General features: G+C 33.7%; 1 protein-coding gene and 2 long non-coding RNA genes across 8 annotated transcripts; 1 reads left to right on the top strand and 2 right to left on the bottom strand.

Moving 5' to 3' along the window:
* Positions 1–190: 190 nt before the first annotated feature.
* Positions 191–2,163, bottom strand: LOC126915330 (uncharacterized). The gene is made up of 2 exons (XR_007710169.1): positions 2,017–2,163; positions 191–837 (listed from the first exon to the last, which is right to left on the bottom strand). It is a non-coding gene; the product is annotated as an uncharacterized LOC126915330 (long non-coding RNA).
* Positions 2,082–25,778, top strand: LOC126915324 (farnesol dehydrogenase-like). Of its 6 annotated transcripts, none has more exons than XR_007710165.1 (6): positions 2,082–2,433; positions 3,534–3,660; positions 4,566–4,698; positions 4,984–5,118; positions 5,750–5,998; positions 17,387–17,558. XR_007710165.1 is itself a non-coding variant. In XM_050719905.1 (6 exons), the coding sequence occupies exons 1-6, from the start codon at positions 2,097–2,099 to the stop codon at positions 25,663–25,665; spliced, it is 801 nt and encodes a 266-aa protein (XP_050575862.1). In that variant the 5' UTR covers positions 2,082–2,096; the 3' UTR covers positions 25,666–25,778. The 6 variants fall into 6 exon arrangements, 5 of the variants coding, with proteins under 5 accessions (XP_050575862.1, XP_050575861.1, XP_050575863.1 ...); XM_050719905.1 differs by lacking the exons at positions 3,534–3,660; positions 4,566–4,698; positions 4,984–5,118; positions 5,750–5,998; positions 17,387–17,558 and adding exons at positions 13,581–13,665; positions 22,069–22,195; positions 23,311–23,443; positions 23,967–24,107; positions 25,603–25,778 and having other exon boundaries at positions 2,082–2,348; XM_050719907.1 differs by lacking the exons at positions 2,082–2,433; positions 3,534–3,660; positions 4,566–4,698; positions 4,984–5,118; positions 5,750–5,998 and adding exons at positions 13,212–13,235; positions 13,344–13,665; positions 14,766–14,892; positions 15,941–16,073; positions 16,360–16,494 and having other exon boundaries at positions 17,131–17,558.
* Positions 5,952–17,564, bottom strand: LOC126915328 (uncharacterized). Its single transcript, XR_007710166.1, has 2 exons — positions 17,427–17,564; positions 5,952–6,038 (listed from the first exon to the last, which is right to left on the bottom strand). It is a non-coding gene; the product is annotated as an uncharacterized LOC126915328 (long non-coding RNA).
* Positions 25,779–27,476: the final 1,698 nt, after the last annotated feature.

Below are 27,476 nucleotides of genomic sequence, written 5' to 3'. Positions count from 1 at the left end.
TCTCTATCCATTTCCTCTCCTATGCAAATAGCCTTTACAATTTGTTGATGCATTCTATCTTGATATTCTTATGACCTTCGGAGTTTTGTGGAGTTCCATAACTAATTTTAATAATTTCATATGTCTTTCTTTGTAATTCCCCGCAGTATGAATTTTGGCGTGGTGAAATGAATGTTTTGAACGAACAAAATTTTGACAACAAATTCATTTATTAAATATCATAATTACCAATTATCATTTATAACTGCTTGTGATAACTCCATTTGTCATGCGCACTTAGATACTACATAATTATACTTATTTATTCACGACATATACTCATGTATAATGATCTGTTGTTTATCGTATACGTATTTGCGTATTTGTCTCGTATTCTCGCGTTGCGTATTCTTGTCAAAGAAAATCTTTCTAACCAAATGGCTCCTCGATTTCCCATCTGATTAGTGAGGAAAACGATAGCCTCTGCAAATTCCTGATTTGGTATGAGGATTGGTAGACGTTACAGCTCTCTAATGTCACGCCATATTTGTCTGTACTTATCCCAACATTATAAAAGCTCCCCGATTTCCTGTCAGGGTCATTTGTGTTATTGTCCAATCCACTAACAGCTCCATGTTCTCGTATGAAGACCGATTGCTCCGTTTTTCCTAGTGACACGCTGATTTCGAATCGAGTTTGTTCGCCAACTTTGAACCCACCTCCTTCGGCTTCTGGATGTTTGCGCCACGAGCGTCTGCACATGACTTCATTCTAGAAGCGCCCTGAGCTCGCCTCAAGTTCATCCTCGCAAACAATAATTCAGAACTTGATATGCGCTCTCTGACCTTGGGAGTATATCTGCTAAAACAATTGCAACCGTATTTCATAAAATACCATATCATGGTACTCACAGTCTTGGCCTGTAACACTCATATTTATGAATACAAATACGAGCAGAAGTGAAAGCTTAATCAATTCAAAACGAAATTTACGATTAGAATTGCTGGATTGCACTGATAGTTACCGAACACCTTGTACAACTAACATCTCTAACCAATCAATTTTACCTTGTCAAATTTCTATTCACTTATTTTCGCGTTTTGCAATTGTCACGTTTGGCGATGACTTTCAAATATCAAGAGTGAATACAACAAGATAAGCATGAGGCACTGGAATAAAATACACTTTATGTTGCAATCTTAATTATAAACTATACCGGAGTCGCATGTACGACACATTACTCTAGATTTTAAGTAAATCTACAATTACAAAGTAACAACAATTTGTACTCGTCATTCTAATCGATTAAAATAAATAAGAAGAACGCTTGTAACACTAAAACTGCCAAAGTGATCGAAATGTCCAGCTCATAATGATTCATCGCTATCTTATAGCTGTGGTGCTCGATAAGTATTGTAAGTCTCCTTTTGTAACATGACTCAGTTGTTATAAGCAAAAACATGTAACAACCACTTATGTAGAATAGGTTTTCGGGATCTTATGAAATAGAGTGTCATTTTTTGTATTGCATTCTATTTTTTATTTGTTGTCAATATAAATATAAATAAGGGTACAATGAATATAAAGAATACCATAAATGGAGTTATAAAACTAGCCTTTCATTTCGACAAATGTTCCTTATTGAACATCGATAATTGACTAGTGTTTGTACTTAGCAACTGCAGCCGCTGTAGATATCTAGTACGTGTCTTTGCAGTAGATTGCTTTGATTATTTACATCGATTTATCATGACTATTCAACTCGTTGTAGGAAGAGGGGGACTGATTGTATGGAGTTATAGTTATAGCTATGATTTATGTATCCAATGTCTCTAATAAAAAAAGTCGCTATCTTCCTCGGGATTTACATGATCGCATTATCTGTCTCTCTATAATTTGCAACTGAAACATCTTTTTGTATTTTGCACGTTTTGTTTTGGGATATTTAACTAGTTGTATTTGATGAACGAGCCCTGCTAATTGAAGGTCATTACATACACGTTTGTAAGTAATGTAATATATTACGTAAGTACTTACTTGAAACGACATATCATGAGCGAACACTGATTGGTAGAAATCAAGGCCTGTGCGTGGAATTCTTCATATAAAGTAACCTAATGCCTTCTGCGCAGTTACTTTGCGGTATGCTAACAAGAATGATGAATCGTTGGACCGGTAAAGTAGCAGTTGTGACTGGCTCGAGCGGAGGAATCGGTCTCGCGATATCGAAAGCTCTGGCTAGCCATGGCATTAAAATTGTTGGTTTGGGAAGAAGAATAGTCAAGCTTCAGGATATTACAGCAGAAATTGGAAAGGATAAATTTTTCCCGATCGAGTGCGATGTAACGAAAGAAGAAGATATTCTTAAGGTGTTCAAATGGATCGAGGAGAAGTTTGGTCGCCTTGATATTCTAGTGAATAATGCTGGAGTTGTTTGTGTCAAACCTATCATCGGTAAGATATTTATTGATATCGATCTATGGTGTTTTACGAATGTGTTCGCATTTGCATTTTCCTTTTTTCTGATATCTTGTTCCTTTTTAAGTATTGCCAGTAATCATAGGTTATATTATTATGCTATAGGTGTAAAATGGTTACAATAATTTAGATTCGTTTATCTACTATCTGTAGTAGTAGTTTCGTTGCACAAATAGTGTTGATGTGGAGTTAGTGTCCCAAAATTCTTCAGTATTAGCGGGGAAGTCAGTTGTGTGGAAAATTTCAAGAAAATTTCAATTTCGTTAACAGTATAACCGCTCGAGTGATTACAATCATTCCTTTGAATTATCGTGCTTCATTAAATTAATCTTCATGTCACCGGTTTACTGTTGAAGGCGTACCATAGTACGCGGAAGGAGTATTTATATACATTTACATTAAATCATGAGCATTATAACATTTGTTTTGTTAGACCAGAAATTCAAACATACAAATAAAACAAATAGGAACCTTTTATTTTGCAAGATATGTGATTTTCAGTCGTTAAAAACTCTAAGTGGTATTTGTTCTTACAAATCGTTATCTATTAATTATCTCCGATATATTGCTGACGATTAACACTTATGCTGTGTTAAAAATGATTTACGATATCGAAACTTCGCTGTACATTAGTTATGTTCTGATCGAGATTTTTTTGTTCCAAATTTTTTAAATTCATCAGATAAAAAAGTAGTTACACGTGTTTAAGGAATATCCGAAGAATTTTTAGGAAAATCAAATCTTATACAAAAAAGTTATGTTCGCTATTTTCGACTGATCTTTTCAAGTAAAATTGAGATTTTGTTTCCAGATCTTTGCCTCCCTACAATATCTACTATTTCAAAATAATAATGCTTTTCTAGTCATTATTTTAAAATGTGAATGTTACAAATGTCAAATATTACATAAATAATACAGTTTTACTCGCGAAATTGAAGTCATCTTATCTAAACGTTGATTCTTACATGTCCCAACTGTTATATTTAATTACTCTTACTAATAATAGCTTGGATATATAATAATATTCGTAGATACATTTCTGTTTGTAATAACTAATCGTAAATATTTTGTTACAGACTCAAAAACCGAAGATTACCGCAGGGTCATTGATACAAACTTGATAGCTCCAGCAATTTTTGCACGAGAAGCAGTGAATTCTATGAAAAAATGCAACGCTTGCGGCCATATAATTAATATCTCCAGGTAACTCCATGTATTACATAAGAATATATTTCCTCCGTATTTTATAGATGGTAGTGTTAGTTAAATATATTTGTGGAAAATGCCGATGAATCTATCGTACCCTTTGTCCTCTCAAATCGTAATTGTTTTTTTTTTTAATCTAAATGAGCAGCTTTTAATTTTTATTCTCAAACGGAGAAAGCAAAAGCAAAAATATGACTTATATATCGAACACTACAAAATAAACTCGATTCGTGGGAATACAATTGTTTGCCTAATATGTTTTTATATGCACATTTTTCGTATTTATTGAATTACATATTATTCCTGAAATAATTAAGTAATATAAAGACTATCGGTTTTCAAATGGTATTTGTTTCATTCTAGAGTAAACTTCAGTCGAATTCATGAAACATTTCGCATAACATATTAGAATTATTTAAACTGTTGCAAACAGATATGTCAGTCACAAAGAAAACGACAAGGAGTTTATTTTTAATAACGAATAAGGCCAGAGTTAATAAATAATGTTTGCATTCCACATAGATATACTAGACACAGATAAATATAGATTGAATAAAATTACATTTATCTATCGATATCAACTCAACGTCTAAAATGCACCAAAACATATATAAATAGACGGAACATCTATCACATTTGCGTCTGAAACGCGATGTAACTTTACGCAAATTCCTTTCGTTTAATGAGGGTTGGTATTTTATTTTTCTACAAAGTCATTGGGATCTGAATGCAGCTTTATCGTAATTTTCACATTTGAACGAAAAAAATTAAAGAATTTTCATTAAAATCCATAATGAGGGCGCATTCCTGCAAATTGAACCATACTATTTATAAATTATTCTAATATTGCATACACAGGTTGATTAAATTATTACATTTTTTAATATGAAGCATATTCATAGCATTGCAGGATTACATCTTGAAGCTATGGCCATACCGATCGGCATGTACGGACCTAGTAAATACGGTCTAAGAGCTCTAGGGATAGAACTCCGTCACGAAATAAACGCGGCCAAGCTGAACGTCAAAATCACGGTACATCTCATTATTTACATATGTATAGTATATTATTTAATGCCATCGTTAATCCATACGTACAGTCAAGAAAATGAAAATTTTCGAAGGTGTGGGAACATTTGAAACCTAAATCTAATAGATGGCGTTGATATATAGCGTTGTTATTTCTATAATTAAAATTGCTTCAACAAAATTGTCTATGATTACCCATGTATTAACGTAATTCTGAATAATCAGGTATAATCATGCATATACTATAAGAACAAAGAATACTCACATGGTCTTATCTTTATATTTTAATAGAACATCAGCCCCGGAGCTGTGATGACGGATATGATAAAAGGTGTCCAAGATGTCGTGAGCGATAATTTTATATTAAAAGTTGGAGACATTGCCGAAGCAGTGATCTACGCGTTAGGTACACCGGAAACGGTCGAGGTATGTATAGATAAAATACCTATCAACAAAACCTTACATACTGTAACATCTCATAGTAAGATTATCGCCACACATTCTAACCCATAGCTTTAATGTCCTTTATATTAATCTCGTTCCCACGTTACAGCATTTGTATTCGTTTTATTTCGTTTCTAATGTAAGATATTGTATACAAAAATATTATTTACTCCGTCGTTATATTAATTCATATAATTCGTATAACTATAGAGCTAGATAATCCTTTTTATACAGTTGCTTATTGAATTACCTTCTTTCCTATTGTGGCGGCACTCAACAGATAGCAGTACCCCAGCAGCGACATCTACAGCCAGCAGCTACAATTTTGATGGACAACATTTACACCTCACTATTTTATTGTTTTTTTATTTACTTATGTTTCTTTATTTTACCTATTTGATATTTACATTTATTTCTTTCTATGCATACAATTTTTATATTTCTTTCTATGATATGTGGAAGTAACCATCTTGTTATTATAGGATGATAGATGATTATTAGTTGATAGAATTCCTCCTTTCTCAATTAAGAACATATGTCAATATTACGTGAACGTTATTATTTTTTCTAGTAATGATTAACTTCAATAGTCATAGAAATACTCTGTTTGCAGATTCCGGAAATCACGGTAATACCACACGGCACGGGATTTATTTTCCCACAGCGGGATTGACTTACAATTACTTAGATGCTGTAACATGCCGATTTTAACGAACTTCACGCCCGATCACATCATTACATCAATGTACAATGGCGACAAAATCAGTGTGTTACTCCTACCTTACAAGTATCAGAGTAATTGAAGACATATCTTGTTAGATATTCGACTAACGTTTTGTATTTACATTATTACTACTATCAGGTTATTACCATTTATACAAAGGAATGTAAGAACCGATGACCTCATCAGAATGATTGTGATTCTTGATGCAATATGATAAAATCAAGATGTATGTATAAATCTTTTATGGAGTAGAACGTTGAACACTCTGTTAAATGGATTATCCTATTTAATAAAGAAATGGATTAGAGAACGGAGCTTTATATTTTTCCCTTTAAATATAAAAAAGTACCTCTTTGTGCGTAAAGTGCGTACAATAGACATAGTCTACATATATTTATCACATAATTAAAACTGGTGCATATACATTTTACGATGTCTTACGCTGTTTTTAGTTTGGCATCGTTTTCTACAGATTAATTTCTGGAAACAAGTATCAGTTGCCAGTTCTTACCGCGTGAAGTGGCTACATACGAGACCTTCCCAAAGCCCTAATCCAATCCACTTCCCACTATATTTTTATTTGCCATTTGAATTGTACATAAATGCTGTTACTGTTAACAATGCGCGTCTGTTGAACTTTTTGTTGTTTTTCCCTTTTTTGCATGTATCTGTTGAGTGTTAGCTGTAGTTACCAGTAGTCCTAGATACTTATACCTTATAGTCTGTCATGAGGTAATGAAATAACTATTATTTTTATTTATTTATTATTGCTTAGACGAACTTTCGATTTTACATCTCTTATATCTATTTCGCTTCTTATATATCTACCTCCCCTCTTATTCACTCTATTATATTGCACTCCCTTAATTATTCTATTTCTAAAAACTAAGAATTAAAAAAACTAAAAAAACTAAGAACTAACGACTAAAAAACTATTGCAACTTTGGGCTTTTGCCTCTTTGCTGTACTTCCTTTTTGTTGTTCCTCCGCGTCTTGTACTGCCCTTCTCTTCTGTATTATTGCTTTTAGTTCTGTTAGTCCTTCTCCAGTCTCATTTAGTGTTTCTTCTATGTCCTTTGGTCCTTCCGTTATTTCACATTCTTCTATTACATATCTCAGGTCTTCTTCTTTCCTTTCTTTCCAGTATTCCCTTGCTTTAGTCTCGGGAATGGATCCCGGGTCCAGAACGTTCGAAACCTAAGGCGCTAACAACTGCTTTTTTTTAGTGTTTATTTTTACCAGTATTTGTGTATTATATATGTGTATTTTCCATTATAAACGATGAATTCGGTTGTTTTTTTTTATTTATTTATTAAAATTCACAATTTGTCCAATTTGGACATTTGGTGGAATTTTTTAACGGTTAAATTAGCATGTTGGTGGCTACCCCCAGCGGGGTACCATCCTCGTGTTTCTTAGGTTATGTCCTTTATTAGGTCTGCTGGGTGCTTCCTTTTTAGTCTACTGTCCATATTTATGGTTTTGTATGTTTCCGCAGCTAGCCGGTTTATGTGTGTTGCTATTCTTGATTTGTATTTCTCGGAGAATCTGCTAATTTCTTCCTTGACCGTTGGCATTCCCAGGTCCCTTCGTATATCTTCGTTTCTGACGTACCAAGGTCCGTTTACTATTGTTCTGAGGATTTTAGCCTGTATTACCTCTATTTTGTTTATATGGCTCATTGCTGCCGTCCCCCATAGTGGTATTCCGTACGTCCAGATTGGTTTTATGATCGTTTTATATATTTTTAATTTATTTTCTGTGCTTAGTTTGGATTTTCGGCTTGTTAGCCAATGCATTTGTCTCCTTGTTTTCTGTATTTTTTCTACTATTGATTTGATGTGTAGTTTCCAGGTGAGTTTTTGATCTAAGTGGAGTCCTAGATATTTGACATGCTTTGTTTGCGTTATATGCGTGCCGTTCAATAGGATGTTTGGTGGTATCTTTTTCCGTAGCGTGAATGTAATATGGTTGCATTTATTGGGGTTTGCTTTTATTTGTTTTTCTTGTAGCCAATTTTCTATTTTTACGATATGTTCTTGTAGTATTTTGACTGCCGTTTCTGGGTTAGTATGCCTGACTAGTATAGCTGTGTCGTCCGCGAATGTCAATACTGTGCTGTTGGTAGTTGTTGGTATGTTCGCCGTGTATAAAGTGTATAGTATTGGGCCTAGGACGCTTCCTTGTGGTACCCCGGCCTTGATGTCTTTAACTTGAGAATGTGTGTCCTTGATTTTTATTACGAAGGTTCTGCTGCTTAGGTAGGATTTTATTAAGTGGTGTATTTGCTCCGGGAATTGTTTCCTAATTGTTTGTAGTAGACTTTCATGGTTAATTTTATCGAATGCTTTCTCTATGTCTATAAAGAGAGCTGTGCAGTATTCCTTGTTTTCTAGTGCTACTATTATTTCGTTTATAAGCCTGTGCATTTGCTCTATCGTGGAGTGTTTGTTTCTGAAACCAAATTGGTGATCCGGTATTAGTTTTTTTGTCTCTATTATTGGTTTTATGCGGTCGTATATTATCCTTTCCAGTATTTTGGAAAATACTGGAAGCAGTGATATTGGTCTGTAAGATGCAGTTTGGTGCGGGTCTTTGCCTGGTTTATGTAACATTTTGATCTGTGCTAATTTCCATGATTTGGGGAAGTATTGAATTCTTAGAATTGCATTGAATATTATTGTCATTAGTCTTATTGCTTTTGGCGGAAGGTTTTTCAAGATTTTACCATTGATTAGGTCGATTCCTGGCGCTTTGTTGTTTTTTGTTTTATCAATTATGTTTCTAATTTCTTGTGCCGATGTTTTAGGTATGGTGTATTCCTTGTTGGCTGTGGTAGTAGTGGTTTGTGGATCCTCCTCCGTATGACTTTTGAGGTTGCTGTTGTTGATAATGTGTGGTGTGAATGTGTTGCAGAGGTGGTTGGAGAATTCTTCAGCTTGTTCTTCGTTGCTTCTTACCCATGTGTTATCTGCTTTTCTGATTGCCGGGACGGGTATTATTTGCTTCCTTATTTTTTTTCGTGGCTTTCCATAGTGAATAGTTGGCGTTCTCGTGTGTGGAGAGTGTCCCTATGAACTTTGCGAATTCGTTATCGTTGTGCTCCTTTATTTTGTTTTTTATTTCCTTTGCAAGTTTGTTTAAGTGTTTTTTGTTTTCTCGAGTTCTGTATTTTTGCCATTTTGCTTTTGCTTTTCTTTTTTCTCTGATTTTGTCGAGTGTTTCTTGCGGGATTGTTATTGTTTGTCTGCTGGTTGATTCGGGTGTAGTGGTTGTCCTTGCTGCTTCTTGAACAGTTGCTATCAATGTTGCTACTGCCTGTTCTATGTGTTCAGGAGTTTTCAACGGGATGTTGCAGTTTATCTTGCTTTCTATTATTTCTGTGAAAGTTTGCCATTTGGTGGTTTTATTGCATAGTGTTTCTGGTTTGCTATAGTGTATTGGTTTGTTTCTGTATTCAATTATTATGGGTGTATGATCGGAGCTGAGCTCGAGGTTGGGTGTTATTTTTAGTTTATTTGTGTTTAGTCCCCTTGTAACTGCAAAGTCCAGAAGATCTGGTTTTTTGTTCAGGTCAGTCGGCCAATGTGTCGGTGTTCCTGTGGATAATATATTGAGGTTATTATTTCTAATGTATTTTTCCAGTGTTCTGCCTCGAGGTATAATGTTTCTTGACACCCATAGCATGTGCTTTGAGTTGTAGTCTCCTGCTGCGATGTACTTGTCCCCTAGGTCCTGGAAGTATTCTTCCCACATTTGTGATGTTATTTTGTGTCGCGGAGGCACATATACTGCTGACAACTGGAAGTAGTTGCTGCTAGTTTGAACTGTAACAGTGGTTGCTTGTAAATATTCTTTGTTAACTTGGCTGTGTAGATAATGTTTGATATCGTTTCTGACTATCACTGCTGTCCCTCCGTGAACTTTTCCTGAGGGGTGTTTGGTATCATATATGGTCTAGTATGGTATTTTCATGTAGCTTTTTGTAGTGAAGTGTGTTTCTGAGACAAGTAGTATGTCTATATTGTTACTGTATATGAATGTTTTAATTTCGAGGACCCGTTGTTGTAGGCCGTTTGAGTTCCAGGCTGCTATTTTTAGAGTGTCCGTTTTTTATTTTTTGCTTAGCACGTTTGTAATTAGTTGTAGCATGACTGTGATTTGTTGGGTTTGCTGTCTGAGTACTGCGTTTTGTTCGCTTATCATTCTGGTTAGCATTTCGGTGTTCTTTATGGATTGTTTGAGCAGTTCTTTGATTTCTGCAGTGTCATTGTTACTATTGCTGTGGTATTGGTTGTGTGTATGTGTCGATTGGCTGGTTACTTGAGCGTAGCTTAGACCACCAATGGTGTTGGTGCTGATGGGTTTGGTGTTTGTTGCTTGCTCTGTATTTGGTATTATTTCAGGATTTGTGCTGTCCTGTTGGGCTTGTGTGTTAGTGATTGTCCTGCTTCGTAGGGGCGGGAACAGTTTACGTTGTAATTGTTTTCTTACTTCACATCCTTTATAGCTGGCTGGGTGGTTTCCGTTACAGTTATAGCATTTAACTTCTTCTATTTTTCCAGAATATGGGCAGTGTATAGTTAAGTGGTTTTTTGCGCACTTGACGCAAGCTGGGCTTCTGTTGCAATAATTTTTAGTGTGTCCGTATTGTTGACACCGCATGCATTGTGGGATTTCTTTTTTATGTCTGGGTGGCTCCACTTTTACTATTGTGTTTAGTAATTTTTCTATATCGTATATTTCTTTATTGTTGTTTTTAGGTTCTAGTTCAACTAGGAATAGCGGTAATGGTTGTTTGGTATCGTATTTGTTGATGTTATTAATTGACCTTACCTGGTGTCCGATTTTTGCCAGTTCTTCACTTATTTTTCCGGTATTTGTTTTTGGGTGTAGTCCCCTGATTACTGCTTTGTAGCTTTTGTCGGTTTTGAGCTGAAAAGTGTGATATGCTGCATTTTTTTCCTTTAGTGATCTTGTAATTTTTCTGAATATTTCTGGGGTGTTGGTTTGCACTTTCACCTGGTCTATTTTTATCTGTTTGATGATATAGTTGTCTTTCCCTGCGATGTTGTTTAGTAGTTCGATGAGGGGGTCAATTATTTTTGCGTCCACGTATATCGGTGGTGGTTTGGGAGTACGGTTTGTCGGACTTTCCGTTGGGTCCGTTGCTGCCTCTTCTGGCAGTACGCTGAATGGATTGTGCAGCTTGATATCTTGTAGTCATTGTTTTTTTTTTCGTATGTATCGATTTTCCTCGCGCTTGCGAGCGGGGTTACCTTCCGTTTTCTGCTGGAGGTTGCCACCGTCCAGCTTTCTTCCTGGTGCATTGGTATGTTTTGTTCCCCGTCGGATTGTGTTGTTTCCATAATATCATCATTTTTCTCTGCATATGTAGAGTCTGTAGCTTTATTTATGAAGAATGTTTCACCGGAGTTAATTATTTTTATTGGTGGAATCTGCATGATTCCACGTTTTGTCTATTTTTGGCGTTAACTTTGTCCCTTTCTCTTCTCTCTTGCCGTACTTTCACTGGAGCACTGTTTCGCACGTCCGTTTAGGTCGCCTGCCCAGGCGGAACTGAGAGCCGTATGAACTGGATGAACTCTCCGACAGAATCATAGGAACTCTGAAGTTCGTTCTGATGTGATTGATGTGAACGGGAGTCGTAAATTCCCGTTACGATTATAATAATCGACACCACGAATAGTTCGATCCCCGTATTTCGGTTAGGATAATAGGGGTAGTTGTTGTGGTATAACACTGGGAGTCACAGAGTTATAAAAATATATATTTCCAACACTTTATACAATCACACAAAGTAGTAACGCCGTTGATTAAGATACAGATAACGAAAAGAAGGATTATTCTTAGATGAGAGAGTGAGAGCTATAGGAGCTTTAGGCCCGTGAGAGCTGTAGGAGCTGTCGGACTTCTGAATACTGTGAGAGCCATAGGAGACTCTAGGCCTTGTAGGCACTTTGAGAGCTGTAGGAAAACTCTGAGAGATATAGGAACGGTGAGAGCTATAGGGACTGTAGGAACTCTAGGCACCGTGAGAGATGATGGAACTCTTAGAGATGTAGGAACGGTGAGAGCTATAGGGACTGTAGGAACTCTAGGCACCGTGAGAGATGATGGAACTCTAAAGTTTATTCTGACGTGAGTACGGTGGAAAGCTCGGTATGGGTGTGCCCTTTGAACGAAGAACGCGGATTTGTTGCTTACATTTTTAGTTAGGAAAGTGAGGGCAATGATCCGCGATGCCGATTGGCTATGACCAATGTCGGGAAGGAAGATAGGAGGAAGAAGCCTCCTACCAACGTGGATCCTAGGCGACATTGTTTATGGGAAACTCGGATTTTCCGTTAGGTAGATCTCCGCTTTTTACGTTAGGCCACTACCCGCTTTCTCCGTAATTCTTAAGAGCGCGTAATAAACCCAAGGACCTTTCTAAAAACCGGCCGAAAACACTTCTAGAATTAGAAAGTCTTTTCGGGCAACAGATTGACTTAAACCATATGTGCGAACAATGCAGTTAGGATTTCAACTTTATGGTGGGTCCTTGGGCCTATGGAGGCTTCGAAGGACGGCACGTAGACCGTTGGCTGTCCAGCCGCGCGGGATGGAGTGCAGATGTGTTGCGCGGCGGAACACCTTGTATATGTAATATCTCCAGTGTGTCAATCTTATCTTATCAAATTTCTATCCACTTACTTTTGCAATTGTGACGCTTGACAATGACTTTCAAATATCAAAAGTGAATACAACAAGATAAGCATGAGTCACTAGACTAAAATGTACTATATGGTGCAATCTTACTTAAAAACTATAGTGGAATCGCATGTACGACACATTATACAACCACTTATGTAGAATAGGTTTTCGGGATCTTATGGAATAGAGTGCCATTTTTTGTATTGCATTCTATTTTTTATTCGTTGTCAATATAAATACAAATAAGGTAACAATGAACATAAAGAATACCATATATGGATTTATAATACTAGCCTTTCATTTCGACAAATGTTCCTTATTGAACATCGATAATTGATTAGTGTTTGTATTTAGCAACTGTGTCCGCTGTAGATAACTAGTACGTGTCTTTGCAGTAGATTGCTTTGATTATTTACATCGATTTATCATGACTATTCAACTCGTTGTAAGAGGAGGGGGACTGATTGTATGGAGCTATAGTTATAGCTATGATTTATGTATCCAATGTTTCTAATAAAAAAAGTCGCTATCTTCCTCGGGATTTACATGATCGCATTATCTGTCTCTCTATAATTTGCAACTGAAACATCTTTTTGTATTTTGCACGTTTTGGGATATTTAACTAGTTGCATTTGATGTATGTAATGTAATGTATTACGTAAGTACTTACTTGGAACGACATATCATGAGTGAACACTGATTGGTAGAAATCAAGGCCAGTGCGTGGAATTCTTTATATAAAATAACGCAATGTCTTCATGTGCAGTTACGTTGCGGTGTGCTATCAAGAATGATGAATCGTTGGACCGGTAAAGTAGCAGTTGTGACTGGCTCGAGCGGAGGAATCGGTCTCGCGATATCGAAAGCTCTGGCTAGCCATGGCATTAAAGTAGTTGGTTTAGCAAGAAGAATAGACAAGCTTCACGAAGCTGCCGCAGAAATTGGAAAGGATAAATTTTTTCCGATCGAGTGCGATGTAACGAAAGAAGAAGATATCCTTAAGGTGTTCAAATGGATCGACGAGAAGTTTGGTCGCCTTGATATTTTAGTGAATAATGCTGGAGTTGTTTGTGTCAAACCTATCATCGGTAAGATATTTATTGATATCGATCTATGGTGTTTTACGAATGTGTTCGCATTTGCATTTTCCTTTTTTCTGATATCTTGTTCCTTTTTAAGTATTGCCAGTAATCATAGGTTATATTATTATGCTATAGGTGTAAAATGGTTACAATAATTTAGATTCGTTTATCTACTATCTGTAGTAGTAGTTTCGTTGCACAAATAGTGTTGATGTGGAGTTAGTGTCCCAAAATTCTTCAGTATTAGCGGGGAAGTCAGTTGTGTGGAAAATTTCAAGAAAATTTCAATTTCGTTAACAGTATAACCGCTCGAGTGATTACAATCATTCCTTTGAATTATCGTGCTTCATTAAATTAATCTTCATGTCACCGGTTTACTGTTGAAGGCGTACCATAGTACGCGGAAGGAGTATTTATATACATTTACATTAAATCATGAGCATTATAACATTTGTTTTGTTAGACCAGAAATTCAAACATACAAATAAAACAAATAGGAACCTTTTATTTTGCAAGATATGTGATTTTCAGTCGTTAAAAACTCTAAGTGGTATTTGTTCTTACAAATCGTTATCTATTAATTATCTCCGATATATTGCTGACGATTAACACTTATGCTGTGTTAAAAATGATTTACGATATCGAAACTTCGCTGTACATTAGTTATGTTCTGATCGAGATTTTTTTGTTCCAAATTTTTTAAATTCATCAGATAAAAAAGTAGTTACACGTGTTTAAGGAATATCCGAAGAATTTTTAGGAAAATCAAATCTTATACAAAAAAGTTATGTTCGCTATTTTCGACTGATCTTTTCAAGTAAAATTGAGATTTTGTTTCCAGATCTTTGCCTCCCTACAATATCTACTATTTCAAAATAATAATGCTTTTCTAGTCATTATTTTAAAATGTGAATGTTACAAATGTCAAATATTACATAAATAATACAGTTTTACTCGCGAAATTGAAGTCATCTTATCTAAACGTTGATTCTTACATGTCCCAACTGTTATATTTAATTACTCTTACTAATAATAGCTTGGATATATAATAATATTCGTAGATACATTTCTGTTTGTAATAACTAATCGTAAATATTTTGTTACAGACTCAAAAACCGAAGATTACCGCAGGGTCATTGATACAAACTTGATAGCTCCAGCAATTTTTGCACGAGAAGCAGTGAATTCTATGAAAAAATGCAACGCTTGCGGCCATATAATTAATATCTCCAGGTAACTCCATGTATTACATAAGAATATATTTCCTCCGTATTTTATAGATGGTAGTGTTAGTTAAATATATTTGTGGAAAATGCCGATGAATCTATCGTACCCTTTGTCCTCTCAAATCGTAATTGTTTTTTTTTTTAATCTAAATGAGCAGCTTTTAATTTTTATTCTCAAACGGAGAAAGCAAAAGCAAAAATATGACTTATATATCGAACACTACAAAATAAACTCGATTCGTGGGAATACAATTGTTTGCCTAATATGTTTTTATATGCACATTTTTCATATTTATTGAATTACATATTATTCCTGAAATAATTAAGTAATATAAAGACTATCGGTTTTCAAATGGTATTTGTTTCATTCTAGAGTAAACTTCAGTCGAATTCATGAAACACTTCCCCTAACATATTATTAGAGTTATTAAAAAAGTTATAATAGACATATCGGACACCAAGTAAACGGAAAGAAGTTTGTCTTCGATAAAATATAAGGTCGGGATAAATAAAGAATATTTGCATTTCGGCTAGATATATTAGGTTGTACCAAAAGTTTCTTTCGTTTTATAAGAAAATAATATTATTTTCATGTGCTGTTCATATGTTCCAATGGAATAGAATGAATGATACATAATTCGACAGAATAATATAAAACAAGAAATGTTGTACATTTATTATTTCTTTATAAAACGAAATAAACTTTTGGGACAGCCTAATAGATTGATTTACCAAACTAAGATTTTATATATAGAATAAATTCAGTAATATGTCAATGTCACTGTGTATCTTTATATTGTTATATTTCATAATCTCCAATCGAAAGAATTTCTATCGATATATGCAAGACATCCGAAATAGATAAAAAACATGAAAACGAGCAAAATATCTGTGCTTTTTTTTCGTAGTTTGTACGTTAGGACGAAGAACTTCAAAAAGTTCCATTAAATTCCACGATTTCGTAAAAATTAAACTATACTGTTTTCCATTATACTAATTTTTCACAGACAGCTTGATTAAATTATTACATTTTTTAATATGAAGCATATTTATAGCATTGCCGGATTACATCTTGAAGCTATAGCCATACCGATCGGCATGTACGGTTCTAGTAAATACGGTCTAAGAGCTCTAGGGATAGAACTCCGTCACGAAATAAACGCGGCCAAGCTGAATGTCAAAATCACGGTAACAGCTTGTTATTTACATATGTATAGTATATTATTTCATGCCATCGTTAGTTCATACGTACAGACAAGAAAATGAAAATTTTCGAAGTTGTGGGAACATTTGAAACCGAAATCTAACAGATGGCGTTCATATATAGTGTTGTTATTTTTATAATTAAAATTGGTTCAACAAAATTGTCTATGATTACCCATGTATTAACGTAATTCTGAATAATGAGATATAACCATGCATATACTATAAGAACAAAGAATATTCACATGGTTTTATCTTCATATTTTAATAGAACATCAGCCCCGGAGCTGTGATGACGGATATAATAAAAGGTGTCCAAGATGTCGTGAGCAATAATTTTATATTAAAAGTTGGAGACATTGCCGAAGCAGTGATCTACGCGTTAGGTACACCGGAAACGGTCGAGGTATGTATAGATAAAATACCTATCCACAAAACCTTACATATTGTAACATCTCGTAGTAAGATTATCGCCACACATTCTAACCCATAGCTTTAATGTCCTTTATATTAATCTCGTTCCCACGTTACAGAATTTGTATTCGTTTTATTTCGTTTCTAATGTAAGATATTGTATACAAAAATAATATTTACTCCGTCGTTATATTAACTCATATAATTCGTATAACAACTATAGAGCTAGATAATCCTTTTTATACAGTTGCTTATTGTATTACCTTCTTTCCTATTGTGGCGGCACTCAACAGATAGCAGTACCCCAGCAGCGACATCTACAGCCAGCAGCTACAATTTTGATGGACAACACTTACACCTCACTATTTTATTGTTTTTTTTTATTTACTTATGTTTCTTTATTTTACCTATTTGATATTTTCATTTATTTCTTTCTATACATACAATTTTTATATTTCTTTCTATGATGTGTGGAAGTAACCATTTTGTTATTATAGGATGATAGATGATTATTAGTTGATAGAATTCCTCCTTTCTCAATTAAGAACATATGTCAATATTACGTGAACGTTATTATTTTTTCTAGTAATGATTAACTTCAATAGTCATAGAAATACTCTGTTTGCAGATTCCGGAAATCACGGTAATACCACACGGCACGGGATTTATTTTCTCATAGCGGGATTGACTTACAATTAGGCATTACTTAGATGCTGTAACATGCCGATTTTAATGAACTTCACTCCCGATCACACCATTACATCAATGTACAATGGCGACAAAATCAGTGTGTTACTCCTACCTTGCAAGTATCAGAGTAATTGAAGACATATCTTGTTAGATATTCGACTAACGTTTTGTATTTACATTATTACTACTATCAGGTTATTACCATTTATACAAAGGAATGTAAGAACCGATGACCTCATCAGAATGATTGTGATTCTTAATGCAATATGATAAAATCAAGATGTATGTATGAATCTTTTATGGAGTAGAACGTTGAACACTCTGTTAAATGGATTATCCTATTTAATAAAGAAATGGATTAGAGAACGGAGCTTTATATTTTTCCCTTTAAATATAAAAAAGTACCTCTTTGTGTGTAAAGTGCGTACAATAGACTTAGTCTACAGATATTTATCACATAATTAAAACTGGTGCATATACATTTTACGATGTCTTACGCTGTTTTTAGTTTGGCATCGTTTTCTACAGATTAATTTCTGGAAACAAGTATCAGTTGCCAGTTCTTACCGCGTGAAGTGGCTACATACGAGACCTTCCCAAAGCCCTAATCCAATCCACTTCCCACTATATTTTTATTTGCCATTTGAATTGTACATAAATGCTGTTACTGTTAACAATGCGCGTCTGTTGAATTTTTTGTTGTTCTTCCCTTTTTTGCATGTATCTGTTGAGTGTTAGCTGTAGTTACCAGTAGTCCTAGATACTTATACCTTATAGTCCGTCATGAAGTAATGAAATAACTAATGGCTATTTATGAAATTCGCGACATTCTTATATAGACTTTTTCGTACAGGCGCGCAGCTGTTCGCTGGATCGTCCGAAGATCGCCGATCAGCGACGCTCTTGATTCCTGAAACTGTTCGCGAACGACGACGATCAAATGCATGTGTTAAAATACTGTTGTGCAAGCACTTGCTGGTGTTATATTTTGTTCGCAAATAATACTTATTTTTTTGGTCGAGATTTTAAACTGTCATAAATATGTAGTAATTGAATGCCTGTAAAATTTAGTGCCTGTAAAATCTAGTATTCTCTATCCATTCCCTCTCCTATGCAAATAGCCTTTACAGTTTGCTCATGCATTCTATCTTGATATTCTTATGATCTTCGGAGTTTTGTAGCGTTCCGTAACTAATTTTAATAATTTCATGTGTCTTTCTTTGTGGTTCTCCGTAGTGTGAATTTTGGGGCGGTTAAATAAATGTTTTGAACGAGCAAAACAGTTTTGACAACAAATTCATTGATTAAATATCATAGTTACCAATTATCATTTATAACTGTTTATGATAATTCCACATGGTATGCGCACTTAGAAAATATATAATTATACTTACACCCTGATTTCGAATCGAGTTTGTTCGTTAACTTAGAACTCACCTCCTTGGACTTCTTTATGTTGCGCCAGAGGCGGCCGTACGTGTCTTTTCCTAGAGCTGCCGTGACTTCGCATCAGATTCATTCTCGCAGACTATAATCTTAACCTTGTCATAGAATCCCTGACTTTGCATCACTTTCGGTAGCATATGTGGTGATACAATTGCAACCGTATTTCATGAAATACCATATCACGGTGCACACAGTCTTGGCCTGTAACACTCATATTTATGAATACAAATGCGAGCAAAAGTGGAAATTGGATCAATTCAGTACGAAATTTACGATTAGAATTGCTGGATTGTACTATCAGGTATCAAACACCTTCTATATGTAATATCTCTAGCAAATCAATTTTACATTATCACAATTTCTGTCTATTTGTTTTTTTGTTTTACTTGGGAACTTTTCAGATATGAAAAGTAAATGTTACGAGATAAGTCTCAATTGCTCGATTAAAATACACGTTATCACGTTTTGAAAAAACAAAAAATTAAATATCTCAGTAAGCATTACTTGAATACTTCTGGTATCTATGTATGAAATATGATAGAAATTAATATGCAAACAATTCAAAATATATATTCAAAATGTATATTCAATATATATATTCTATATATATATGTAGATAAAAATCATCATCAGAATAGAGTACCACAAGTACATATTAATCGTATATATACCACATTTTATATAATGTCCAAAATAATAAGAAAATAATAATAAGAAATAATAAGAATAATATCTAACAGCTTAGATAGGCATAATTATTATCTACGTCAAGCTAAATGTCGATATAGATGTTAATGTGAGAAATATATAAAATATAATTTTCAATCATAACGCATGCAGTGAACATGCATTGCAACGCGTTTAATATATGTATATTTTTTATACTGATAATTATTCTCTGGTCTTTGCTATGTTTTCTATTTGTACTAAGTGCATAGATCAACGAAATAAATTAACGAAAAGTAGCCATTCAACGTGACTTGAAGTTTCATGAAATGAGATCAGATCAATCCAACTATGCAGTGTAATTCTCGTAAACTGGGATAAATCGTAGAAGAAAAATAAGATTTAATTAATCATTCTTGTCGGGTGTGATGTACCATCTACAATATATGTAGATATCTTCGTTCCAAGGCAATAACGACGTAACTGCAAATTTGCAAATTCTGAGATAAACAAGTTCTCTGTCTCAGACATATCTAATATTTTCAGTATAACAGTTTCATAATTTTAATTATGTTTTTATGGAAATATTCGTTGTTGGGCACTTAAAACTGAATAGCGTTTTATGGTCTTAATGAATAAAAGACGACAAGTAGCAAAAGACGTTTAGGCATCATAAAATAAATTAAAGTTATAGATCGTGGCATTGCTAAGCGAATAGACACTCGTCGCTTAACTGCTATATATCTTATTCCTTAGATACAATAAATCCATAGACGTGACTTAGTCAATGATAAAGGTTTGAATTATTTTCTGCTACTCAGCCGTGCTTGATTTGTCGCTTTACCGCTTATTACCTATCGAACGATTTATCGCTTATCGTTCTTTTGTATACTCATGGCCTTAAGCTAGAATTATAAGACCGAATTATGTATGAAACATACAATATGGCTACTGTAGTAAAGTGCAAAATACAAAGTATAAAGTAATGTAAAATAACACTAGTGCAAGGTAAAACGATTGTAACATAGATTTAAGAAAACTGTGTGACAAGCGACACACATATAATAATGCCCAGTGAGTTCCGTGTACTCTGAAAAATTGCTTCGTATTTGCGTCATTGTGGCGCTGGAACGGCGATATGTGTATCAGTAAAATTGATAAAGCTAATCAATTAGTATTGCTGAAATTCTGTGTATCTAAGTAATCGACAGAATTTGTATGTAACAAGATAAGCGGTTTGTAATATTAGCTAAAGTGTGTTTTTACATCTAGAAATGTTTCATAAATACATACAAATCTGCGGTCTATTCATTATTAATAAAGTAACAAAATGGTAATTCTACAATATTTGATCTCCTTATCTTATCTACCCTTCGCTGGTAGTTCTGCTTGAATGTTATGTCATTAATTGAAGAATTGCCACATTGGGAAATATTGCGATCTTAATTGAATGCTATAATATGATGGAGTTATATATTCGATCCATTATCCAAGATTTCAAGTAAATCTTTTATTATAAAGTAACAACAACATGTACCTGTCATTCTCCTCGGTTAAAACATATAAGAAACGCGCTCACAGCAGAAAATTTTTTAAAAATAGTATTTTAGTAATGACCAACTCATCATGAGTGGATCATTACTATTTTATGGATATAGTACATGTAATAGCTACGTTAAACATGAGTCAGCTATTTAAGGCAAATACATGTAATGATCACTTGGATAGAATAGCTTTTCGAGATGGTACAGAATAGAGAGTTATTTTTTATATTGTTACTTTTTTGCGACAGAGTTTGTTCCTAAATATTAGTAGCTGACTAGGAATTACACTCATTAACTCTAGTCGCTATACATATTTATTACGTATCTTTACGTAATGTAATTCGAATATATTTCATAAAAAAAATATACTCGCGATCGTTACCAGAATCGCAGCATCAGCTTCTCTATAACTTTCCGTATTTTTCGTATTATACCTTTATATATTTTTTACTTCGTGTTTTGAGATATTTAACTCGTTGCATTGAAACTGAGCACTCTGTAGATTGCATGTTAGGTAGTTAATCGCTATGAGACGCCTCAAGTGGCCGCGATTGGTAGGGGCAAGAGCTCGAAAACTCTTTTTAAACTGCAACGGAATACTTCCACGCGTAGTGACTTTGTAGCACGGCAATGCGAATAATGAATCGCTGGATTGGAAAAGTAGCAGTTGTGACTGGCTCGAGCGGAGGAATCGGTCTCGCTATATCGAAAGCTCTGGCTAGCCATGGCATTAAAGTAGTTGGTTTAGCAAGAAGAATAGACAAGCTTCACGAAGCTGCCGCAGAAATTGGAAAGGATAAATTTTTTCCGATCGAGTGCGATGTAACGAAAGAAGAAGATATCCTTAAGGTGTTCAAATGGATCGACGAGAAGTTTGGTCGCCTTGATATTTTAGTGAATAATGCTGGAGTTGTTTGTGTCAAACCTATCATCGGTAAGATATTTATTGATATCGATCTATGGTGTTTTACGAATATAGTCACCAGATGGTATCAACTACAGCAAGAAAGAACTCTAAAAAGAATACGAAATTTAATAGTTCAGAAAACTTGGGAGAATAAAAATAATTAAAATATATGTATATAATACGTGTAATATGTAAAAAATCTCAACATTCTACATACAATTATTTCGGATAATCGAAGTTCTACTGTAATTTAGATAGATAATAATATGTATATTTGTATTTGTAAGATCTAATTATAAACGTTCTGTTTTAGACTCAAAAACTGAAGAATATCGTAAACTCATTGATACTAACTTGATAGCTCCGGCAATTTTTGCACGAGAAGCAGTGAAGTCTATGAAAAAACGCAACGCGTGCGGCCATGTAATTAATATCTCCAGGTAATTATAATAACTGTTGAAAATGACAACATGAATTCGTGCTCGTCCTTCACATGCGGATGCGCTAGTTACAAAACGCAGTAACTAGAAGATTGTTCTAGATGCAATCGATAGACTCGATCGATATTTCTAGATGATCATTTTTTCCCCTTAGTCTATGTAAGCGCGTGTAATGAAGGTTTATTCGGCTCAGAACGGTGTGATAGATTTATCCGTGCAATATTGTAATAACTAATGTGATTCTACCTCTGAATATAAAAATAACAACAATAACTTATACTTATCCCCTCAGTAATTTACAAAATCACTGTTTTGCTTGAAAATATATGTTGCTTTATGTCGCTTTTCATCCTTTGCAATCTCACTTGTTTTTTTTAAATTTAAATATATAGATTCAGTTTTCATAATAAAATGATACACAGCAAGACACGAAACTCTTATATCGAACATTACAAAACAAACTCTATCCGTGGGAATAACGTTTTTGTTTAATATATTCATATATGAATATTGTACATATTTGCTTAATTACAACTACTGAAATCATTAAATAATGTAAAGTATCGTTTGTCAAAAAGTATTTGCTTCATTTTATTAGAATAAATTTGAATTAAATTCATGAAACACTTCTCCTAACATATTAGAATCATTAAAAAAGTTATAATAGACATATCAGGCACAAAGAAAACGGGGAGAAGTTCATTTTTAATATAATTTAAGGTCGAAATAAATAAAGAATATTGGCATGTCTCACAGATATAGATTGATTTATCGAATTATGATTTTATTTATCGAATAAATTCAGTAATATGTCAATGTCACTCTGTATCTCTATATTTTTATATTCTATAGTCTCATCAATAGATATAACTTCTATCGATATATGCATAACATCCGAAATACATAAAAAAGCATTAAAACAAACGAAACGTTTATCACATTTGCTTACTTTCTGGTAGTTCATACTTCAGGACGAAGAACTTAATAACGTTTTATTGAAATTCATAATGGGGGTGCTTTTCTCCAAATTAAACCATACTGTTTTCAATTATACTAATTTCGCACAGATAGCTTCATTAAAGTATTACATTTTTAAATATAATTTATATTTATAGCATAGCCGGATTACATCTTGAATCTATAGCTATACCGCTAGGCATGTACGGTCCTAGTAAATATGGCTTAAGAGCTCTAGGGATAGAACTCCGTCACGAAATAAACGCGGCTAAGCTAAATATCAAAATCACGGTAAGAGTTCATTATTTACATATGTGTATTATATTACACATGCTGTTGTTGGTCGGTACGTAAAGATGGAGGAATTAAGTCCTGCAAAGGTGTAGGACTATTTAATACGACTAATATTTTATAATTACGCTTCATGACACCTAAAATTGACAACCAATGAAAATAAACGTTCATTAATTAACAAGGCAACTTATTAAATTTTTCTAATAATGTTAATTTGGTTGTACAGCACAATTACTTTTTTAAGAATGCTTACTTTTTTTTCAAATTGCTTAAAATTAAATCAAATGTTTTCCCGATGATATCTCTTTTAAATTACCGTCTTTATAATAAATCTAAAGTGCAATCAAATTGCTTGATATATAGCGCTGTTATTTTTATAATTAAAATTGGCTCAACGGAATTGTCTATGATTTCTCTTGTATTAACATAATTCTCAATAATAAAATGTAATCATGCGTTTAGTATACGCATATACAATATGATATAATACCCACATTGTTTTATTTTTACATTTCAATAGAACATTAGTCCTGGAGCTGTGATAACGGATATGATAAGAAGTATTCGTAATGCATTACACATCACTGATGATTATGCCTTAAAAGATGCGGATATCGCCGAAGCAGTGATCTACGCGCTGGGAACGCCGGAAACGGTCGAGGTATGTACAGATGAAATGGCTATCCACAAAACCATATACACTGTAACATTTCTTAGCAAAGTTATCGTCACATATTTTAACCCATAGCTTTAATGTCCTCTATATTAGTCTCGTTTCCATGGTCCCTCATTTGTACTTGTTTTATTTCGTTTTTAATTTAAGATATCTGTTTCGTATATCCTTCGTGTTTCATTGTATACGAAGTTTTATATACCAAGTCAGAATTTCTTCTTACGGTTATCTTATATCCTAGATTTATGTTTTTATATTTTTATTCATTTATATTTTTAAGCGTTTATGTCTTTATAAATTTATGTTTTTATGTTTATATCATTGTACGTTTACATTTATAAGAAATTCTGATTCTCCTAGCACCAACAACTTTATGAAGACATTGAAGAATACACTTATTCTGTTGCTATTTGTTAGCAGTAATCTGTAACGGTCAGCGAGTTAGGAATTTTCCCTTCTTTAATTTTCTACTCTAGTATGTATTGGTCGAATCAAAGCGCTTCATAAGCATTTATTGCTTGCTATAATCGCTGGATAAGACATTGCGGAATTGACATCCAGATTCTCACCGGTCGCTTTCTAAAGGGAAAATTATCAATCATGTTAAATCGACCACCACTCTTGCAAAGTCGAAAATACTTAGACAATCAATCCGCGTGTCTTATTTTTGCCAACATCGCTCGTCTAAAAGTTTTACAAAGAGCTTCTCGGCTACGTTCAATAGGCATTAACGATCATTCACTCAAGTGGCACTAGCAATTCTGTCGAGTAGTATCGTAGTTCATACTGAGCAGATATTCCCAGTTCATTTTAGGATGACATTCATAGTTCATTTTTGGTTAGTACTAACAATTCATCACCATTCATTCTGGGGATATTGACAGTTTACTCAGTGTGCATTAACAGTTCAGTCACCAGTTCTTTGAGACTTACGTCGAGACATTTTCACATTAAACCTGTTCAGTTTATATACAGTCCACCTTACATAAACTTCATACATTTCTCTACTTGAAAATAATCTTTGCCGGCCTTTCACTTTGTGTTAAATAATTTCTTTGTCATCTTTCTATTTTACTGTCAAATAATCTTTGCAAGCCAATCCTTTGATAATCCTGTGATAAATAATCTTAGCTGCCACATTTTTTTGAGCCTAGGGTCACGAATATTTTATGATCCTTTCGAGTTTGGGTACTCGAACAATATCCGTATAGAGAAATATTATTAATTCTGTCGTTATATAAATCCATATAATTCACATAACAATTGTAGATTTAGATAACGCTTTTTATACAGTTGTTAATTTTAATACCTTTCCTATTTTATTTTTCTTACATTTATTTATGTTTCTTTACTTTAGTTACTTTATATTTCCTTTTATTTCTTTCTTTATATCTGCATGTTAGACATATTTGGATATTGCGCGAACGTTATTAATTATACTGTTAATGGCTAACTTTAGTATTCATAAAAATAATGTTTGCAGATTCCAGAAATCACGATAATATCACATGGCACGGGAACTTCGAGTAATCGACAGCATAACTGACCAACAGGGTGTCATCACTTAGATGTAGTAACCTGCCGATTTCAATAAACATTACACCTGATCACATTATTACATCATTGTACGATGGCAATAAAATCCGTGTGTTACTTCTATCTTGCCAGTATCGGGGTAAATCAAGGGACACCTCGTTTTAATGTTCTCCATTTATAATAAATCATAAAGAAACGGTCATTATTTATTTGATAAACGAGAAGTACTAGAAAAAGAGCCTGTTATTTTTCATTAAATGATATATTAAATAATATATATTAAATAATATATGGAAGATAATGTTTAGTGCAATATTTTGTAAGACTTTTTAGGTAAATTTTCTCAACTTAATTCCCAGTATACATCGTTGTTCAACAGTTACTTCTTAAATACATAAATCTCATATATTCTCGTAGGTCTGCTATAGTTTTTAATATAAGATTATGTTAAAATATTATTTCATTTCATTTATTATTTCAATCTATAGTTCGCTGATCGCATCAAATGATGTGCCAAACTCTGGTGCCCAGATGTTGTGTGTGTGAATCGTGAAGTCAATGTTGGTCTGCTTGTCATGTCATGTCTTAAATATAGGTCTACATAGGACAGGTAGGTGCTCTTACCTATCTCATAGGTAGGCACACGATCCTTTGGATCATCTAGAGTATGGGAAGTTACTCTTGTTATTACTTTGTCACTATGCTTTGTTATATTGTACTTTATTTATTGTATTCGTGGTATTTATTTTATTTGCAATAAGCTTAGTATTTGTTTTTCTTGGCTGATATATATGTCATTCCATCGTGATATTGGGCATTGGACAAATCTTGGATTTCGATTAATATTTCGAAAAAAAGTAATAAGTAATTAGGATGATATATATGTGACAAGATAAGTGCTCTATAATGTTTTCCATAGTGGAATAAAGATTGATGATTCATCGTTAGTTTGAAATATTTACGGACTTCTGCAAAGTTTTATATCGTTTTGATTTAATTAGAAAACTAGAAATTGGTTAAAAAATTGTTTTATATATTAAATATTATAAAGAGAACTATTCCCTGTGTGTTTTTGCACCTGTAATTTCATAAATGCATACAAATCTGCGGTCCATTCATCACTAATAAAATAACAAAGTGGATGTTCTATTTAATCTCCTTATCTTATCTACTTTTCGCTAATAATTCGGCTTGAATGTTATGTCATTAATTGAAGAACTACCACATTGGAAAAAGTAACTATCTTAACATTAAGCATATTTTAACCATATTTAAACGTTATAATATCGCTTCATAATTTCTGACTTTTCCTAAAAGATGCATGCAATATATTTTTTGGTAGTTACTTTCAGTTTGCTTTCCTCTTTTCTAAACAAAAATTGTATTCTGCCTTGCCTATCGCGAGCGGCCAATTTGACCAACCGACAAAATATTTTAGTTACCGTTAATTAAATATTGTGATGGAGTTACATGTACGATCCATTATCCAAGATTTCAAATAAAGCTTTCGTTACAAAGTAACAACATGTACCCGTCCTTCACTTTGATTAAAATAAATAAGGAAAGCGTTTGCAACACAAAAACTACCAAAGTGATCATAATAACCAATTCATAATGAGTCAACATTATCTTGTAGGTTTTGTACTCGGTAAACAGAAGTTAGCTGGCATTTAACAAACACATGTAACGACCACTTGTGTAGAATAGATTTTCGAGATCATATGGAATAGACAGCTTACTTTTTGCATTGTTCTTCATTTTGTATTTTTGTGAATATAAATGCAAATCACACAATAATGAATATATGAAAGAAATATAATC

The sequence above is a fragment of the Bombus affinis genome, chromosome 4, assembly GCF_024516045.1.
Source record: "Bombus affinis isolate iyBomAffi1 chromosome 4, iyBomAffi1.2, whole genome shotgun sequence".
In the NCBI taxonomy this organism is placed as follows: Eukaryota; Metazoa; Arthropoda; class Insecta; order Hymenoptera; family Apidae; genus Bombus; species Bombus affinis.
The sequence above is the reverse complement of the archived record's forward strand: the minus strand, read 5'-3'. Positions and strand labels throughout refer to the sequence as shown.

What these genes read in the sequence shown, in the direction of transcription:
- LOC126915324 (XM_050719904.1), top strand. Translation starts at nt 2,097, where the DNA reads ATGCCTTCTGCGCAGTTACTTTGCGGTATGCTAACAAGAATGATGAAT. An exon ending in TTGTGTCAAACCTATCATCG is followed by an intron (nt 2,434 to 3,533) that starts GTAAGATATTTA and finishes ATTTTGTTACAG; the next exon opens with ACTCAAAAACCGAAGATTAC. An exon ending in AGCTGAACGTCAAAATCACG is followed by an intron (nt 4,699 to 4,983) that starts GTACATCTCATT and finishes ATATTTTAATAG; the next exon opens with AACATCAGCCCCGGAGCTGT.